The following is a 20,102-nucleotide window of genomic DNA, read 5'->3' on the forward strand; positions in this document are numbered from 1 at the left end:
TACAGGGACAGTTTCCCTGGAATAACGTAGGGCTAAGTGCCTTACTCAAGGTCACACTAGCATTCCCAGGTGGGATTTGAACTCAAGAGCTTCTGATCACCTGTCCAACTCACTATCCACTAGGCCAGGTTACCACTACCCCTAACACCAGGATAGGTCACTATTTCACACACTATAGTCAGATGATTCCCTACCCCGAAAGTAGTCTAAGGGCCAGGCAAAACTGCAATCACTCCTATCAAGGCCAGCAGTGGCTATGGGCAAATATCCTACAGTTATGAACGAAATCAAATCATTTACTTATTTGCTTAATTAAATACTGTGCATTTCTGCTGCGAACTGATTATTCAATAAACATAGGCCTAGAGCAAATGTGTCAGAAAATCTAAAGACGTGAAAATGCATACCATGAAAGGCAAATCATCCCAGGATGCCAATACAATTTGCCCTTGGGAATTGAAACAACGGTCAGCTTTCCACAGCCCAGCACCTTCATTAATCAGCTCTAATTAAATGTATTGATTGAGCCAAACATCAGGATTTCCAGTTGAAAAGGTTTACTAGACTGTAAACTGCAGACACTACAGACAACTGTAAACTCCAGAAATACACAAACCACTCATGTGTGCCCTTGGAGGACATATCACTTTGTAACAGCTCAGAGGAATGAGACAAAGACGTTTCTGCTCACTTCATATTAACCGCTGTCAGGATTACTCAGTATGCTACCCCACAGCTGTGGCTCTGCAGCGACTGCACACTGTCCAAGGCTCTACTGACACTGCTGCTGGAGCACAACACAATGTCTGAGTGTCTCCTCACAGAGTTTCTTCATACAATATAAAGCTGTTTTCTCAAATTACTCAAAATGAAATGTAAAGCAACAAGTGAGCAAACAGCTAAAAGGGAAGCTAATTAGCCATACACTCATGGTCATGGCAATAGACCCATGAATCAAACCCATGAAACTCTTGTTGTACTCATAATGTACTGACTGTTAAAGATCTCTACAGGATCCCAAAACATGACGACGCCAAGTTATCAAGTTGCAGTCTGTCCATTTAACAGTCCATTTAAGAAGATGAAAATATTATGTATTTTACTGTCCAACCCCAGATCTAGGGTTGGCTCTATGAATTGTTTTAAGGAAATAAGCAGTCACTTCGAAGTAACTGGGAATAAACTAATGAGCATATTTTAATATAGAAAGCTGTTTAATTATACTAAAAGCTCAGATCTCCAGGTCAGGAAACAAAAGCGGCATTACAGCAACTGTGCCAAAGTGCAGTTATGACAAATGAATTTTTGACAGATTTCCATAATAAAGCTACAAACCCATGCACATTGAATAAGCCGCTACCTATATGGCATGCATGGAAGGATAAAGAAATTAAGTACTGTAAGTCAGTTTTTGAATTACAGCAAAACAGTCCTGGTATGTGATATGTTGAGTGTTTGTGTGAGGGTGCAAAGGTAAATGCAATCACTGCAGGCTTATTGTACTTAAGCATTGCAAACCAGAAAAAAAAACTGTCAAACTACCAAGACAAAACTCTAATGACACTGAGGGTCAAGATTTAATCAAACCTGCAATGCTTCAACAATCTTTAAAAATTACTGTCTGCACTCTGTCTGCACACTGTCTGCGCACAGTCTATTAGTCTGTCTAAAAACAGTGAGCAGTATCTGGTACTTTTAGGACTATATCCATTCTCATTAACCCAGGAAAAAAGGTTCCCTCAACCTGCATTATACCGTTTTTTCCAGGCTAATTAAAAACTCAATGTTAATATGAGCATGTGTAAAGTGCTGTATTGACAAACTGAAGTTTGCAATGCTGACAACTTTTGTTGTAATATTGAACCATTCTAACGATTGCGCCCCTGTGCAGTAAGTTGTACTCTATTACCATCTAGTGGTTCAATATTACACAGCAATAAAAGACACGTTCCTGATACTGATGCAGTAAAATCAATACTGATTCTACGGATCCTCGCCCTCCGTTATGAAGGGCAACTAATATATCACCTAAAAAGAAAAGCTGACCTCCCGGTCCATAGGTACTGATCAACATCAGCAAACTACAACACAGAAAGGTATTTCTGAAAATGAAATAGTCACTGCATTAGGGGACGATAAAAGGTATAAAATAGAAGAACAAGTGAACTTATTCCCTTTTCGTGACAAAATGGGCATTAAAAAGTGACATCAGTTCTCTGTCACTATCAAACGTCAATGAATAGTATTTCTAACCATGTTAAATTATGCCCGTGTTACTCACTTATTGGTACATAATGGAAAAATCTCCTTCTATGTTATAAGCAGTGAAATTACATTTCATATACATGGTATTTTGTAGCGCTAGACGCAGTTCTACTCTATGCAATTCAAATAGCTCATTATGGGTGAGGGCAGGCTGCAGTCACTTATTATTAAGCTACTCGTTTACATTGAGAATCAAGAAAGCAACACAAACTACAGGGCGCACTTCTACTCACAAGTGCACAGCAGTATCTAGGACACAAATGCATGTATTTCCCATATTAATCAAGACAATAAATAACTGTCATAGCAACACTGACAAAAAACGGTTAAAAAACAACAACATTTCATCAAGGAATAAATACGTTTTGTCTTTGAAAAACTCGAACAACTGAACGAGATATAGAGTATACTCTGAGAATAAGGCATACCATCAGTGCATTTACAAACCACAGACTGGGACTGTGGAAACCATGCAACATAGAAACAAACAGTTGAGAAAAGCGAACTTACCCACAGAAGACTTGATGTTATCAACAAAAATAGCCCTAGCTTTTTGTGTATAATGTCCTCCTATTGGGCTTTGACACAGCCTATAAGCTAGCCGAATCAGACAAGAACAATGTTGAGCGACGTTGTTCGGACTTTAATGATGATTTTGAGACTCATTGGAATTCAGCGAAGATAATGTGTTGCGCAGCCAGGCACCCCTCTTCGGCAGTCCCGTATCCTCGCACGACTCCCTCCAAATGAGGGAAGCGCGGCCCACTTTAAACTCATGTGACGTCACGGGCGCTGGTGCTGATGCTGCACCAAAAAAAGGATAACATCCACATCATCTACATCATCTACATCCTGGGTGATATTTGGTTGACTCGACTTTCCATATATACTCTGCCTGTTTCAAATGATCTTTCAAGTCATTTTCAAAGGTATCATTTCACAAATGCAATATTGAATCAAATCAGTGGATTTTATTTGTTGTTATTTATGTTTTAATATAAGGCTTTAGGCTGTTTTATATGAGATAGGGTTGATCATATAGCCTCCTTCCAGTTACAGCAGGGGATGCATTTATGGCAGGTTTTGCTGTGAAGAAGAAACCCGACCAACATCACTTTCATTATTATCTTTAGTTAGTTTCAAGTATGTCTTCTGAAAGTCTAATGTAATGTTGTCATGTGTGAAATAAACAAACAGTGCCAAAACAGTTATAACTTTTAATTTAAGCAATTAAGTGATGCAATTATAAGGCTACAACATTAATACATGAATACAAAACATAGTAACATTCCACTCATGATGATTAGTGTCCACTAAGGAGATTATTATTATTATTATTATTATTATTATTATTATTATTATTATTATTATTATCCTCAAACTTAATTGCTGTAAAGAAATAAAACAATTAGGTTTAACTTATGCAGTATGAATGACATCAAAGCTTATATAGAAACAACGGTGTTTCTATATAAAGACATAATCTATGATAAGAATCCATGCATTAAAACATCTATTGATTACAGTGGGCTATGATTTTTAACTTGTATGGAACCATCGCACAGGGAACCCAATAACTTGCTAGGTCCTGTCGGTCGGAACCAGCCTCTCTTTTTGTGGTGCGATGGGCTACAGAACACAGATCAGTACTGTAGTTTTAACTGAACAACCACATGTCATTATGATGAACCCCGAACAGCTGAAGCTCCAAGTGGGATTTGAACTCACAACCTTGTGGGTAAGTGTGCATTGTCTTAACCGGTGACCCACAGACTGGGCCTTAAAACAAAGACACCTAATCGCTTACAAGCCATGCCGCAGCTTGTTTGACTTGCATCAAGCAGACACATGGTTTATATATATATATGAAAACTTAAAACAAGTCTTTGATTGAATCTTTGGGCACTTGGAAATAGAATGCTTGTTTAGTGCTTTATTTCGGGATTTACTGCTATAGAGGAAATATATAAATTATGGTAAATCAAACAAACAATAAAAATGTTAAATTGATAAGCTTCATGGTATTATGATATTTGACTATTTAATTGCTACACACAGTGCTACTGTAATCAAATCTTGAGACTTGCGGCAATTTGCAGGGAGGAGGTGAGTTACTGTAACCAGAATAATTCATTCTTACAGTGTGACAGTACCATTAATTACAGTAGGGGGCGGGCTTCTCCATGTACCACCACGCTGTCCGGAAGAAGAATGTAAATATTTTCGTGACGTACCATCTCAGTATCATTCACCAGTGCCATCCACCCGTTCAGAAGAAGCTGATATCTCTGTGACCACATCTAGCTGTCTCTACACAGTATTCCAACATCTGACCAGGTTTGACAAAGTCTGAAACATTTTCTTGTCAATTAGGCTACATTTTAACTATCAGCCTTAGCTGGGTGAGTTCTTTTAACCCAGCTGGATTGTTCGTTTGATCTCGAAGACATATCAGTGGAATAACATTTTGTTACATTATTGGTTACGTTTCATCGCTCCTCTAAACCTGTCAAAGAGTGTCAACATGCAAAAAAGAAGGAAACCTGAGCCGATCCAACTCAATCCGATTCCCGATGGAAACACTGTTAATGGAACTGGAGCCACAGAGTGAGTATACTGTAACACCCTCATATTCAAATCAAGTTTATTTATCATATGCATAGGATGCAACTGTAAACGTACAATGAAATGCTTAATACAACTTACCTCTCAGCAGTGCAGAGAAACACAAGGAATAACATCCAATAGACTAATAACAATGCAATACATAATATACAATCAACAGTCAAACAATTTGTCATAAGGACGGGCTGCACGTTTGACATCAATCATTGATTGTATAATATTGAGTTTATCATACGATGATATATAACACTCTTATTATTTGTAAATAAAGTTAAGTGTCAGTTAATTGATATCAAATTGAGATGATCATTATTCAACAACCTAAAGGAAAATAATATGTTCATGTGCTTTTCTTGATTGTTGATGCATATTCCTACTTTATTTTACTTTGCATATTGCAATGCTGTTGTAGGTAGGTGTGTGTGTGTGTGTGTGTGTGTGTGTGTGTGTGTGTGTGTGTGTGTGTGTGTGTGTGTGTGTGTGTGTGTGAGTGAGTGAGTGAGTGTGTGTAACCCTATGGATACCTCTCAGATTCATCCCCCTCACACAGCCAAAATGTGCAGACTATAATTAGACATCAGGTACTGGCCAAAGCAATCTCGGTGAAACCACATACAAATAATGGAGATGTTGAACTGTTCATACATCATACTCTAACTCTCAGTTCCCATAGAAGTATAGTCAGCCTTCCTGCACCAGTAAGCAACCTTGGTGGATTCATTACAATAAGAATCACTTATATAAACAGCCAGCCCAGCTGTGTCTATCTGTCATTGAGATACAGTATGTATGTAATTGGTTTGGTCAATTTGATGTCCTGTCATATTGTGTTTGGGTTTGTTTCCTTCATCTGGCAGTCTTATCTTGTTCTGATTATCCGAGAGCAGAGGACCAGTCAGAGGAGAGCCTTCATAACCAGCAGTGCATGTCATTGGTGCTTATGTCACTAGTCCATCACAGATCTGGCAGGGCAGAAGCACTTTTCTCCTTTACCCCACTGGCAGCACCAATAGAGTTGGGGGGGGGAAAACTTGGCCGATGGAAAGATCTTATCAGCTGAGAATTTGTTGATGTGACCTATAATCACTGATGGGTTTTTACAGGACAAACTCTGTCCAAACTCAGTATGTAACACCGGAAAAAAACTCAACCTATTCCACATACTTCCTCAATTAAATTAATACCAAAATAATATAGCGTAATACAATTATTGTTTCAATAATATTGATTTATAATATTTCTACATAATGTGAATCTGAATTGAGATAAAGTGGTATTAAATGCCCTGCTCATAAGCTCAGCTGTATGGAGGCTGTTCCGTGCAGCACAATGTATGGACACAACTGAGCACATTCCTCTTGTACTGCTGGGCAGGCTGTGGCGGGCAGAGCTATGGAATGTTGCTGCAGACCAGGAACTCTGATTCAGGGCTTTGGAAGTCAGTGCCACAGTAAAGGGGGCTTTCTGGAATCCCTCTTCCCGGTATGAGTGTAACTGGAAGTCACAACTTGGGTGTGTGGGTGTTTGTGTATTGGGAGAGGGGGGCTTTCTCTAATTCCTCTCCCCCACTCAGCATTGCTGTTATACGGTGGCAGTCAGCCGGACAGAGTAGGGCTGACATGTTGCTGACAGAATGTCCATGGTGCTTGGTTTTAGTTAGACTTTCTTTCCATATGTCTATCGCTCCTCCATCTGGGTGCAGTTTTGGTCAGTGGTCACTATATGACTGTGGGGGGAAATCCTGACAATGCATGATGACATAGTATAAAGATAATCAGTTCCCCTCATTCCTATCTACACACACACACACACACACACACACACACACACACACACACACACACATGCAGTCCTCAGGAAGCAGCTGTGTCAGCAGGCTGTGGCTGTGCCTTGTTAATAACTGTACTGTGTGCCATTTCCTCAGAGACTCTCAAGGCTCCAGACTTCATCTCAGACCTCAAGCATCATCAGATTGACAGGTCAAAAGGGGACTGCTGCAGAGAGTTATGATACTGTTGTGTTAACCCCTAAGAAGTAAACAAACACTATGAGGATGGAGCATGTGGAGAGAAAACTGGAAAGACAGGAAAATGCTTTCATTGATCCCAAACCTGCGTGGTTTTCATTGGTAATGTTAGTGTTGGGAATCTCTATAGCCTGCATTAATGTTGGCTTCAGTAGCTGGACCACACGCAGACACTGAAAGGAACAGTGAGGGAGTCATACTAATGATTAACCATACCGCAACCACAGCCTCTGGAACCGACCTGTGATTGGTTATGGCTATCGCGAAGGAATTCACTTGTTTGCAGGGTACTGCTGCCTAACCTAATCACACAATTATATTATCGGCCTATGCAGGTCTATCAGCCCCACCATCTCTGCTGTGGAGCCTGTAGTCAAGGCAGTAGGAGGCAGGCTGTACTGTATGAAAGGTGAGTTTTCTAGAAAGATCTACTGGGTGTCCTTGGGCTTTGTGGATGGAATACAAAAGGCCTGATTCGTGCCTAACTCCTCACATACTTGTGAGTGGGCTGTGGTGTACAGCTATTGTTGTCCCTCCTACGCTCTGGGTGAAGTGTATAGCTCCTCTCCGCAGTATCTCCGGTCTCCTCCACCTCCGGCTCCAGTCGGCAGCACGCCCACACCGCCCACTGTCCCCTTCTCGCACTCAGCACCTCGTCTCCATGGATATACAGGCCTACTGTCAGAAATAAAACCACTTAACCCTTCCTTCGCTGCATGACTATGAGCCACAGGCTGAACATTCTGTGTTGTGTTGTGCCCAGTTCTAGATGTTATCGCATTGATCAGTTGTATTAACAAGGTCTAATTACCTGAGGATTTGCACAAAGCTGCGCTATTATCACCATAGGAGCATATTCTTATGTAAATGAACAAATAAGAGCAGCACTTACACTGATGAAAGGCAGATTTTGCATCTCAATAGGTGAAGATATGAGTGGCTCTTGCTGTAGCTTTTAGCTGCTATAGGCTGAATGGTTTAAAGGTACATGGAATTGTACAAAGTAGCCTATCAGCGTATGCATTGCAGTTGTTCTGTACATTTGCAGTACAAAAAGCCTTTGATTGTACAGTGACAAACAGCTCTTCAGAGATTTATTGTCAATTCCGGCTGTATTTACTGTCTATTAAAATCAATCCCTTTTACTTCCCTGGCTGAACAGGTATTTAATCTTTGATGGGCTTACAACACATGGAAACAATTTACTGGCTTATTAGCTGTTTGATAATGTAACTATTTTCATGTGAAATGATCTGCAGATTCAGTAGGCCTGGTGTAAATCTTGACTTAAGAACCTGGCTTACTCTTTAAATCTACAGTACCTGACTGTGGGGAGAGATAGAGAGAGAGGGAGCGGATGTGTAGTAGCAGAGAGGAGCAGATTTCTGTAGGAGGAGAAGGAATGGCAGGAGAATAGCAGGTCAGAAGAGTTCATTCCGCAAATGAAGTGCAAAGGAAATGCATTGCCATGACAACAGCGCCAGGGGAGAGGCAGTGACGCCCAGAGGAACTCCCAGCTTCCTCACGCTGGGCTGAGGTCTGGGAAGGAACACTTCTGTAGAAACCTGAAGCTCTGTCTGTCTGTCTGCCTGCCTGCCTGCCTGTCTGTCTGCCTGCCTGTCTGACTGCCTGTCTGTCTGTCTGTCTGTCTGTCTGTCTGTCTGTCTGTCTGTCTGTCTGTGTGTCTGTCTGCCTGTCTGTCTGTCTGTCTGCCTGTTTGTTTGCTTGCTTTCCTTCCCTTCTGTCTCTATCAAATGGCAGATGTTACTAAAGAGAATATGAATATGCACCCAGAATATGAATAACCTGAATATACTCAGTAATGTATTTGTTGTGTGTATTGGTTGATGAGCAATAAGATGATCCTGCCTCACCTTGGCCTCCCCCTCAGGCTTCCCCAGCAGGGTCAGTATGTTGTTGGATCTGTGGGAAGGTGACATAGGTGTACTGTACTGTGCTGTTCAGTCATTGGGAGAGTTTGGTCAATGTTATCTCACGAGTATTTTAGCTGCATTTTTACAATTTAGGACCTGGTGTGTCATTGATCCCTGATGATTAATTTGTCTCTCTATCGTTGTTCCTGTCTCTCTCTATATCTCGCCAACATTTAAACAGGCCCTCAAAACCCACCTCTTCAAGCTTCTTCAAGCCTTCACCAGTTAACCCTCTCCCCCTCCCCTTCCCATGTGTCCCCAGCACTACCTTAATTAGGCCCCTATACTTTCTTTTATTTACTTGTTGTTTCTTTTTATTATTACTACTCGATCTTTTCAGTTTGTAAAGTGTCTTTGAGTGTCTAGAAAAGCGCTATATTAGTCTAATGTATTATTATTATTATTATTATTATTATTATTATATATCTCTCTATCTCCCCTCCCCCCTCTCAGGACCAACTTGGAGGCCCTGCAGAAGAAGCTGGAGGAGCTGGAGCTGGATGAGCAGCAGCGTAAGCGCCTGGAGGCCTTCCTCACGCAGAAGCAAAAAGTGGGGGAACTGAAGGATGATGACTTTGAGAAAATCTGTGAGCTGGGCGCAGGCAACGGAGGGGTGGTCTTTAAGGTCTCTCACAGACCCTCAGGACTTATCATGGCCAGGAAGGTAAGCTATGATGCACTATCTGGTGCTGAGCCTCTGCTAAATAATCCATGATAAAAAGTTTAGTTCTCTTTATTTATAAAAACCCTTATTTGATTGCATTTTACCTCCGACCACCCCTGGGTGCCTTTGGAACAGGATAGAAAGCCATTTCAAAGCCCTCTTTTATGGATAACCGTTGGTTGTAGCTGGCAGAAAGATGTTCATCAGAGCTGTTTTCATCTCCCTTTGTCCGCACTTACTGCAGTCTAGCTTCCCTCAGACAAGGCTGCACTGAGGCCTCTTCTCCAATATCTCAGGCAGGCATTGATTTTTTATGGCATCATTGTCTACTTTTGATGCAGAAGTCAAATCAAATATATCTTCCTCCAATCTTAGAGGATTTCATGGGTGCAGTGAAAAAGTGATTATGTGAGCCACACAGTGTCCTTGTCATTATCTGAGATTATAGAGTTCATGAAGTTAGAATCGCTGACTGACTTACAAATATTGTGCACCCGTTATTATATGACCTCCTTTACCGTATCACTACTGAATGACATCAAGATTATTTATGTCTCATTTCATTTAGCATGTGAATGGAACCCAGTGCATGGGTGAATGAAGACGATGTCATTACGATTCATGTTACTCTGCATCACTGTGTGCATGTGTGCGTGGTGTACATGCATGCCTGTGTGATTGTCAGAGAGAGATCTCACGCTATCTATCTGTTTTCACCTTGCCTGTGTTCCAGCTGATCCACCTGGAAATCAAGCCAGCCATCAGGAACCAGATCATAAGAGAGCTGCAGGTGCTTCATGAGTGTAACTCCCCCTACATTGTGGGCTTCTATGGAGCCTTCTACAGCGATGGAGAGATCAGCATCTGCATGGAGCACATGGTACTCCTCTCATACACTCGAGGCCATAATTAGCATATCTACCCTCAAGTTTACTCTTTATAGCTTTATGTAACACTATTGTACTGTATTTGAATGCCGCATTACATAATTGTACAAACGTGATCAGACTGATTAGAGTAATCTTGGGCAATCTTTATTCAGATTCAATGATTCTCTCTGTCTGTAGGATGGCGGATCACTGGACCAGTCCTTGAAGAAAGCAGGCAAGATTCCAGAGGAGATCCTGGGTAAAGTCAGCATCGCTGTGGGTATCTCAGACTCCTCTCTCCCACCACATTATATTCTACCCAGGCATTTCTATCTATTATATGTTAGATAAGATGTGGCTGTTTCTTGAATGACACATTGCACCTTTGAATCATAGGTATCATTTATAGCATTTATTTGTTCCTCATACTGTTCTGTCAGTACACTGATGTACTGCATGTGTACTTTTTTGCAGGTGATAAAAGGCCTATCCTACTTGAGAGAGAAACACAAGATCATGCACAGAGGTGATGAATCAAACTCAGCATTCGAATGGATGGATGATACAAAATATGTCCATGGTTCTAGAGTGAAAACTATGGGGCAGTCCATCACAGGACCAGGAACAGTGGGCCCTCTCCTGAATGCTGCATGCCTCTCTTTCAGATGTCAAGCCCTCAAACATCCTGGTGAATTCCCGTGGTGAAATCAAGCTGTGTGACTTTGGTGTGAGCGGACAGCTCATAGATTCCATGGCCAACTCCTTTGTGGGCACTCGCTCTTACATGTCTGTGAGTTCACACAGCTCTCCTGTTGCCCTCACACTCGTGTGTGTTACGGCAATCATAGGCTTTATCGAATCTGCTGTGAGGAAACCAAACATTCAGTAGCATCCAAACCCAATATAAAGCATAAAGAAAGTTACTGCCACGATTTTGGATTTTGGGTCCTATTACTCTTATTCCTTTCTCATGTCTCCTTCTCGTCTCCTGTGTGCTGCAGCCAGAGCGTCTGCAGGGCACTCACTACTCTGTGCAGTCAGACATATGGAGTATGGGCCTGTCCCTGGTGGAGATGGCCATCGGCCACTTCCCCATCCCACCCCCTGATGCCAAGGAGCTGGAGCAGATCTTTGGTTTCCCTGTGGAGGGGGACGCACCCTCCAGTGAGACCTCCCCAAAGCCACGGCCCCCAGGCCGACCAGGCAGCTGTGAGTGTGTGTGTGACTCTATAAGACACTTGAGCATTCGTTGACTCACTCATCAATGCTGAGCTTACTGCTTATGACATGCTTTACAGCTCTCTGTTTCAGAATCTCACTCTGATGAAAAGTTTCTGACTAACCTATGGTCTTGTTTTTGTTTTTCTAGCATATGGTCCAGACAGCAGACCTCCAATGGCTATTTTCGAGCTGCTTGACTACATAGTCAATGAGGTGTAGATATCCTCTATGCATTTTCATGTTGATTGCGATTGTGGTGAACTGAACTGTGAATGCATTTCACCAATGTTGAATTGCTTGAATGTAATTTCATTGAGCCATATGGTTTATGCCCTTTCTGCTCTGGTTTGATGAGGCCATCTTGCTATTTTCAGCCTCCTCCTAAACTCCCTGGATTTTTTGGCTCTGAATTCCAAGACTTTGTGAATAAATGGTAAGTATGACACCCAATACAAGTGTCTTATATCAGCACTGTCCTGACCTAAACCATTAGCTCAGTCAATAAGTTGGTCAGTGGGAAAAAAAGACAATGGACATGTTTGCTGTAATGGTGGAGGTAATTTCAACCGTTCAACCCATGAATTTACTAAATTCCCAATGCCATCTAGTGGTATAAACAATCAAATGCACAATGGGTATAAAGTCTAGAAATTAATGTAGCCAATTACATGAGCATCATAATAATGCCTGTATGTTTTATTTAAGTTTGATCAAGAACCCAGCTGAAAGGGCAGATCTGAAACAGTTGATGGTGAGTCTTAATTTCTCAATGAAAGCACTTATTTTCACCTGTACTGTGTAAAACAGAATTTGACACAAATACGTGATCGCAGCATAATACTTTTTTCCAACATTTAATCAGATCCATACCTTCATCAAGCAGTCTGAGGCAGAGGAGGTGGACTTTGCAGGCTGGTTGTGTAGCAACATTGGACTGAATCAGCCAGTAACTCCCACCCACAGTGTGGGAATGTGAGGCCAAGCCCTAGGCCTAGACCCCTTACATATCTGCCCAACTGTTCCCCAGCGCCACATACGGGATCACTTTCTCACTGCCTCATGAAATCTAAAATACAGGTTGGTAATTGAGTTCCTCTCAATGACAGGATCCCAACATGCTGGATTTCCATAACATGCACTGTTTTACTAATGATTTACTTTTACTGACCATTCCTTTGGAATCTGAACAATCATTGCTTCCAGAGCATTATTTATTAAGTATCTACGCTAAAATGTACATTTATATAAAACGCCCCTTGCCAAATGAATGTCAGGATATCCCTCCAATGGTGTTAACCCAACATCAGCTAGTTGACTGACATTCAAAGCCATTATATTCTTGGTTGTTTAATGCTGGATTTCTGAAGACAAAATGTACATTACTCTTCTAGACCCTCAATGTGCAATGAAGCCTCTAAAACATGTATATGTTAGCAATTAATCATGAAATAAATATTTGTGGTATAATAAAAAAAGAAATCCTGACGTGTGAATCATGCATTCAATAATGAAGGACAGACATGATTTTTCTTATATATTTTTTTGTTTTTTTAAACCATTACTGTGAACCCCACTGTCTGTATGAACATAGTTTTAACTCATGTGCACACTCAAGCAGCCGCTGCCACCTTTGTGGGTTTCAGTATCTTGGCTTCAGTTTCATCATGACCCTCAGGAAGTTCTTCTTCAGAACTCTGGTGTTGATCTTCTTGTTGCAATGAAGACAGACAATAGACGTGTTCAGTATGAGGCACATGTATAGACATTAAGCCATCCATCATACCATTTCTAGCATCACTAACTTAATGGCTCAGGACTTCCATTAAAATCAGGATTCAGAAACATGGACCTGAAGTGGAAACTCATCATGGCTAGAGTCAATCATGCAATTAACAAAGAATAGGGCACAAAGTGCTTTCTACATCTTCACTTCAGAATCCTCATATCTGTTGGGTCATCTTGTGCATGGGCAGGCTGTAATTTAGAACAGCAGTCAGTGCCTGCAACCACTTTCCACAAATTAATGAATAGGCAGAACTTCAGTTAGCACAGCTTTCAGAAACATGACGTTACCCCTCATCAGCAAGGCTTCAAATCATTATGCAACTCTTAAACCATTACTCCTCCCCCCCCCCCCACATTAAAGACTGGAAGTACTCACCTGCCAATTCACTGATGGCATGGGCCTTGGCATTTCTTCTTGCACATGTTGATGTGTATACATTTTGTATCTGAAGTCTGGATGCACATTTACATGAAACACATTAACTAAAAGAAATCTGAAGTATCCCTCCAATGGAATTACCTTAGTTCAGTTAACAATACATTGAAAGCCATCATTCCTGAAAAATGTAGGGCATCAATGGACCTATCGCTAAGCCACGCCCTAAAGTAGAAATTGTCCAATCATATCACAGCAAAAGTCACTACAGGGAAAAAACTTGGACAAACTAACCCTAACCCGCTAATATCTAATGGTGAAAAGCTTCTAGACTAAATATTCTTGTAATCTTTAAAAAACACATCTATTACTTGCTGTGGCAAATCAGAAAACTGAAATTTGCCAACTCCCGCATTGTACGTCATTGAATGTCATTCAGTCACGGTCGGTCAGTTAGTCACTGTCAGTGAAGCGTTGTTTGTTTGTCAGTTTTTTCAAAGGGAGCGTGGCTTAGCGATAGGTCCATTGCTGGATTTCTCAACATAACATTTACACTACTCTTCAAGACCCTCCAAGACCCTCCATGTGCCTGGAGCCTCTAAAATAACTATGCTAGCAATTAATCAAAATAAATATTTGTGTAGAAAAAGAAAGCCAGACAACTTGTGAATCTAGCTTTCATCAATGAAAGACACAATGATTATTTTCTCTCCATAGATTTTATTTGAAACAATATCTGAACCCCACTGTCTGTGTGAAAAGAGCTTTACTCCTTTGCGGCCGCTGCAGGAGCAACCTTTGACGTCTTCTTCTTGGGCTTCTTCTTGGGCTTCAGCATCTTGGCCTTGATCTGTGGGGCGAGAGGCAGGCAGAAGTTGAGACTAGGGCTTGGCCTATATAGAAGTTATCCAAATGTCATGGTATGACATGTATTTGTTTCTTAATTATAAAAGGGGTTTTCCACATATGAATTACATGACTCAATGTATAGCTCACTTCAAAACATTACCACCAAAAATACTCAGGATATACCCAAAACGGAATACAGTAACTTCTGAGTGTCATAGTGAATATCATTTGATCAACCAATGCCCAACTCAATAGGTCTACCAGTCAATCTCACCAAAAAGCCATGAAGTCAGTCAACCATTCAGAGTAGAGGATGGCATGGGAAAGACAATACCTTTCTCCTGCCTTGGCTTGTAGCTCAATTCCCTACCCAGTCCCAATCACACTATGACCTAAATGTCTGACTCCCATCTCAATGGAAATTCCTCCCTTTATTCTGTAATAAATAGGGTGCGTTGTTATAGCATGTCTTGTGCCTATTCATTCATGTCAACTCTGTCATTTCTTCTCCAACCTAATCTCTGACATTTCATACCAGTATGAAAAGATGCTAATTTCACAAATAAGAGGCAACATTTTAATCGTCATATATGAATGTTTTTGATTCATGAATTTAACTGTTGGCACACAATATGAATGCGCTATGAGGAGCAAAACCAGTGTAAACAGTAGTCAAAAATAAATACCTACACTTGGATCCATATCAGTAAACCTAGTGAGACTCATGGACATGCCCAGGGTAGATTTTCTATGCATGCGGACACTACTAGTACTCACAGTAGGATCGTGCAGCAGGATGGCATGACGTCTTGCTGTCTTGGCGTAGGGGTTCAGTTTCAACATGATCCTCAAGTTCTTCAGAGGATTCTTCTTCAGAACTCTGCGGTTGATCTTCTTGCTGCAATGGAGACAGACAATAGACATGTTCAGTATGAGGCACACGTACAGACATTAAGCCATCCTTCATGTAATTACTAGTATCATTAACTTAATGGCTCAGGACTTCCATTAAAATCAGGATTCAGAAACACGGACCTGAAGTGGAACCTCATCATGGCTAGAGTCAACCATGCAATTAACAAAGAGCAGGACTTACTTGGGGGCACGGAGTGCTTTCTGGATCTCCTCACTCTTCAGAATCCTGCTCAGATCTGTGTTGGTCATCTTGTGCATGGGCAGGCTGGAATTAAGATAAGTGATCAGAACAAGGCCACTCATGAGTGACAGTACTTGATTGTTGGTGCGCAATACATTTTGGTAAATGGGTATTCATTGTAATAGTGAACCTAGAATAACTCAGAACTTCTACGGTTATCATGGGTTCTCAAAAACACGGACCGAAGTGGAAGCTCATCACTGCAATATTCAGCTCATATTTTGACTAATACTCTACTCTTTACATTGACCATCAGTTTACTCACTTGTAGTCGACCTTCAGTGAGGAAGGTTTGCGCCAGGTGCCGTACAGCTGATCCAGTTTGCGGAAGGCGCTCTCGGTCCAGATGCAGAAGCGACCAACGTGACCACCAGGGGCAAGCCTCAGGAGGTTCAGTTTGTTCACGTTCTGCAGGGTGATGCCTGAGGATGACGACAACAGGATCAATCAAACATTGGTGGCGGTGATTACAATGTGTAGTGAAAGGAAGCACTTGGGAGAAGGAATAGGAGGGGGATCAGAACTTCAACTGAAATCACAGGGTTCAGAAACACGGACCGGAGTAGAAACTCATCATATCTAAAAAAAAACTCCCACTAAAACAAGCTCTAAAGGCTTAATCAGTGCAGACTTGAAAGAACACCCACCAGGGATATTTCTGAAGGCTTTGGTGACACCCCCATCTTGGTTGTAGATGATGCATGGTCCTCTGCGCTGGATACGCCTGCGATTCCTCATCTTACCCTTACCGGCACGCATGCGCTGGGAGGCGTACACCTGGTAACATTCAGAAACACAATTCGTATATATTTTTGACAAGAAATGGGACATTGTGTCCTTGACGGCAATGACAAGAAAACAAAGCCATCCACGAAGACTAACAAAAGCATGTGGAATAAGAAGAACGGTGACCAGAACAACGCCACCCATTAGTGACAGATTTTTATTAGAGGCTAGAATAAAAACTCAGAACTTCTGCGGTTATCAAGGGTTTTCAAAAACACGGACCGAAGTGGAAGCTCATCACTGCAATATTCAGCTCATATTTAGACTTGCACTCTACCCATTACAATGTTGTGATGTGACCACTGCCCACCTTCTTGATGTCGTTCCAGGCCTTGAGCTTCTTCAGCAGGAGGACTGCCTCCTTGGTCTTCTTGTAACCCTCAACTTTGTCTTCAACCACGAGTGGGACCTCAGGGATCTCCTCAATGCGGTGTCCTGAAATTAAAAGAGACTTATTGTAAAGCACAATTACACATTAGTATTAGCAGAATAGCACTGTTTCTACAGCTTGATCAGAACAATATGATCATCAACCCCTTGTGGCAGCTTTGAGACGGCAGGCTACCGTCACTGCTCACAGGGTCAGACGCAAATTACACCATCATGTCAAGTCAATCGCTATAATTTCAGCCTCCAAGCTACATATCCACAGAGTTGGAATTAATAACATGAAAGTAAATAACACAAAACAAGAGCTAGAGGTGATCAGGAAAAAGGACCAACCTTTGGACATGACCAGGGCAGGCAGGGCAGAGGCAGCCAGGGCTGAGCAGATAGCATAGCGCTTCTGGGTGGTGTTGATCCTGCGGTGCCAACGACGCCAGGTCTTGGTGGGAGCAAACATGCGACCTCCACGACACATCTAGTACAAGGTCAAGGCAGTCTAACAATGAAACCAACACTAACTCTGACACTTCAGTGTTTGCTCAGACTCAAGTATCGTCAGCCACTTGTGCCAGCATATGACAGCAGGCATACTGTCACTGATCACAGTGTAAGACGCAAATTACACCATCACTGCAAGTAAATCAAAATTAACCCATGAATGGGGAATACCACATGTTCCAATTTCAGTAAAACCAGGATACATTTCCGAAGGCTCCCTGGCCAGAGCGGTGGGTACCACCACCCCTCACACGAGGGATACGGGCCACAGCTCTTCCTGTACCCCAGGACTCTGCGCTGGTCTGGTGACCTGGAAGACACATGCACAGAACTTGTCAGTACCTGCAAGAAAGATCTACAAATCAATTAATACAACAGGCAGTATGGATCAGAGCCTCTTCAGAACTTCTATTGTTATCACAGAATTCAGAAACACGGACCGAAGTAATGACTCATCAGCAAGGCTTCTAATCCATACACCAGTCTGCATGTCACATTATTTAAGGACTCACCTGCCAGTTCACTGACGGCATAGGGCTGGCGGTTGTTCTTGCGCATGTTGGTGTGCACAAAGTTCACAATATCAGGGCGAATTGGAGCCTTGAACACTGCAGGCATAACTACATTTTTGCCTGATGATTCTCCTTTCTCGGAGTAAATCGAGATCAGCGGGCGGGCACACGCCTGCGAATATAGTAAAAAAAAATATATATATAAGATTAATGTGTTGCTCAATAATTAACGTTAGGTGTGCATCTCGATTAGACAATTTAGCTGACCAACTTGCTCAGACTCAGTGTTCGTCATTCATTAGCACCAGCATGTGACAGCAGGCATACTGTCAACTGATCACCATGTAGGACGCAAATTACACCATCACTGCAAGTACATTACATTTAGGTATGTGACATTTATTCTATTCTGACACTGGCATCCTGTTCACCGCATTGCTAGCTAGCCATTAGCTGAGGTTAACTAGCCATGTAGCCTAATCAAAGCATGCAACTAAATTATTAACTACTTAAGACAAGCCGCAACAAACATAGTTCGCAAACTCCATAATTCAATGTAAATAAATTGCGACAGATGGCAAATTGAACGACTTTTGGAGCAATCGTGTAATGCGGCCTGTGGCAGATCAAGCACACGTGTAATGGGACTGCGGAGCACCCACATCCAAAATGGCTCCTCGTGTATGCACGTCAACTTCTACTGATACGTCGTACACTCCAATAGTTCCATCTATTTGCATTTCAAATACATTGGCGAAACAAGTTTTTACTTTTACTACACATAATGAACACCCACACGTTCAACAAATAGTACCCGCACCTCAAACATTTACTTGATTCTCACCATTTTGCTAATTTATCTCGGCTCGCCGGGAACCACGCTCCTTACTCAATGGCGGCCACAGTAGAAAAGGAAATTGGTAATGCAACCCATGTCGTATATGCCTCCGACAAAGTGGCACTTCCGTCAACTGAGGGCTTTCAATAGATTCAACAGCATTACTATACGTATGTCAATTACACGAGTATGTATGTATATTCTGAACTTTAAAAAAAAAAGTGTATATTGATTCCGAAAGACTATACAACTCAGAAAACATGTTTTATAAACGGTACTATTTTGCCCCATCTGCTCTATGTTGGCGGAGGTAAATGTGATGGTCGGACCTGCCGGACTACTTTCTTAAAAATATTTTTAATGAAATTATTTTTTTGTTTGTTTAGACCATAAGTGAGATATGGTACGCTATTGAAGTTTACGAATTGTACCAAACATTTTACAATAAAAAATAATGAAATCCGCAGTTAGTTAGTGCTGATGATAACCGATGACCTGTATGACGTCTACAGGTCATTGGCTGAGCGCGCGCCTTGAAAAAAATAAATAAAAAAATAGCTCACTCAGTGGTCAGTGCGATGATGTCTAAGAATATTGGTAACGCGAAAAAGTTTTCGAATATTCTACGGTGAGTTCATATTTTTCAGTTTTTAGCTGTTTTGCTGTGGCTGTGTGTTGCAGTGAGTGCACTCATGTCACAGCAGATGAGTTGGTAGCGAGAACTGAAGTACATTTGTGGTAATATTTCTAGATGGAACTGTTGTGCTAGCTCATAACCAAAACAACGAGGACTCATGTTATAACTTCGTTGTTTGATTGTGCTTTTTGTTACTTGAGACCTCTCTTGATAAATGATATAGCTAGTAGTGATATAGCTAGCCAGTCTCAAAATAGATTAGTGTCTTTAACGGTGTGCAATAACATGACTGTCAGTGTAGCATAGTTCCATTCTGATTGTGTTGTTTGATGTGTTTGATTCTAGGACTGTTCAAGATGAAAGCAAGAGCTCAGGTGTTTACGAGGTAACTATCCACCCAGATGCATCGATCTGATTTCTCTTATTACTATTATATACAATGTTAGTCTGCTATCTTGCGTTATTTCTTCTTCTTCGTCGTCGTCTTCTTATTTTTAGGAAGATATACTGATATTGAAGGTCAATGGAGATACATCTCCTCTACACAACATCTACAGTAATGACAGCCCAATCCTCATCTGCGAGAAATCTGTAAGTTCTGTTCTGTTTAAGACAGTATGTATGCTGTATGCCATTTAGCTGACTCTTTAATCCAAAGCGATTTACAGTACAGT

At 41.5% G+C, this 20,102-nt stretch overlaps 2 protein-coding genes and 1 long non-coding RNA gene across 3 annotated transcripts; 2 read left to right on the plus strand and 1 right to left on the minus strand.

The window, feature by feature from the left end:
• Positions 1–4,789: 4,789 nt before the first annotated feature.
• Positions 4,790–12,632, plus strand: map2k1 (mitogen-activated protein kinase kinase 1; the record flags this gene model as incomplete). Its single annotated transcript, XM_080539400.1, has 11 exons — positions 4,790–4,872; positions 9,304–9,514; positions 10,248–10,394; positions 10,582–10,659; positions 10,858–10,909; positions 11,049–11,173; positions 11,385–11,592; positions 11,753–11,817; positions 11,979–12,037; positions 12,310–12,355; positions 12,467–12,632. The coding sequence occupies 11 exons, from the start codon at positions 4,790–4,792 to the stop codon at positions 12,578–12,580; spliced, it is 1,188 nt and encodes a 395-aa protein (XP_080395526.1). The 3' UTR covers positions 12,581–12,632.
• Positions 12,633–14,465: 1,833 nt separating this feature from the next.
• Positions 14,466–18,866, minus strand: rpl4 (ribosomal protein L4). Its single transcript, XM_080539255.1, has 10 exons — positions 18,798–18,866; positions 17,954–18,125; positions 17,645–17,751; positions 17,280–17,418; positions 16,867–16,991; positions 16,418–16,547; positions 16,036–16,192; positions 15,711–15,794; positions 15,392–15,512; positions 14,466–14,615 (listed from the first exon to the last, which is right to left on the minus strand). The coding sequence occupies exons 1-10, from the start codon at positions 18,798–18,800 to the stop codon at positions 14,532–14,534; spliced, it is 1,122 nt and encodes a 373-aa protein (XP_080395381.1). The 5' UTR covers positions 18,801–18,866; the 3' UTR covers positions 14,466–14,531.
• Positions 18,867–19,368: 502 nt separating this feature from the next.
• Positions 19,369–20,021, plus strand: LOC308164859. Its single transcript, XR_013937663.1, has 3 exons — positions 19,369–19,419; positions 19,774–19,813; positions 19,927–20,021. It is a non-coding gene; the product is annotated as an uncharacterized lncRNA (long non-coding RNA).
• The last annotated feature ends 81 nt before the right edge of the window (positions 20,022–20,102 follow it).

The sequence above is a fragment of the Nansenia antarctica genome (genome assembly GCF_963989245.1).
Source record: "Nansenia antarctica genome assembly, chromosome: 9".
Classification (NCBI taxonomy): domain Eukaryota; kingdom Metazoa; phylum Chordata; class Actinopteri; order Argentiniformes; family Microstomatidae; genus Nansenia; species Nansenia antarctica.

Coding starts and splice junctions, on each gene's coding strand:
- rpl4 (XM_080539255.1), bottom strand. Junction 16,548..16,866: donor CCTGGAACGACATCAAGAAG/GTGGGCAGTGGT, acceptor GAATGTTACCAG/GTGTACGCCTCCCAGCGCAT. Junction 15,513..15,710: donor AAAGCACTCCGTGCCCCCAA/GTAAGTCCTGCT, acceptor TCTCCATTGCAG/CAAGAAGATCAACCGCAGAG.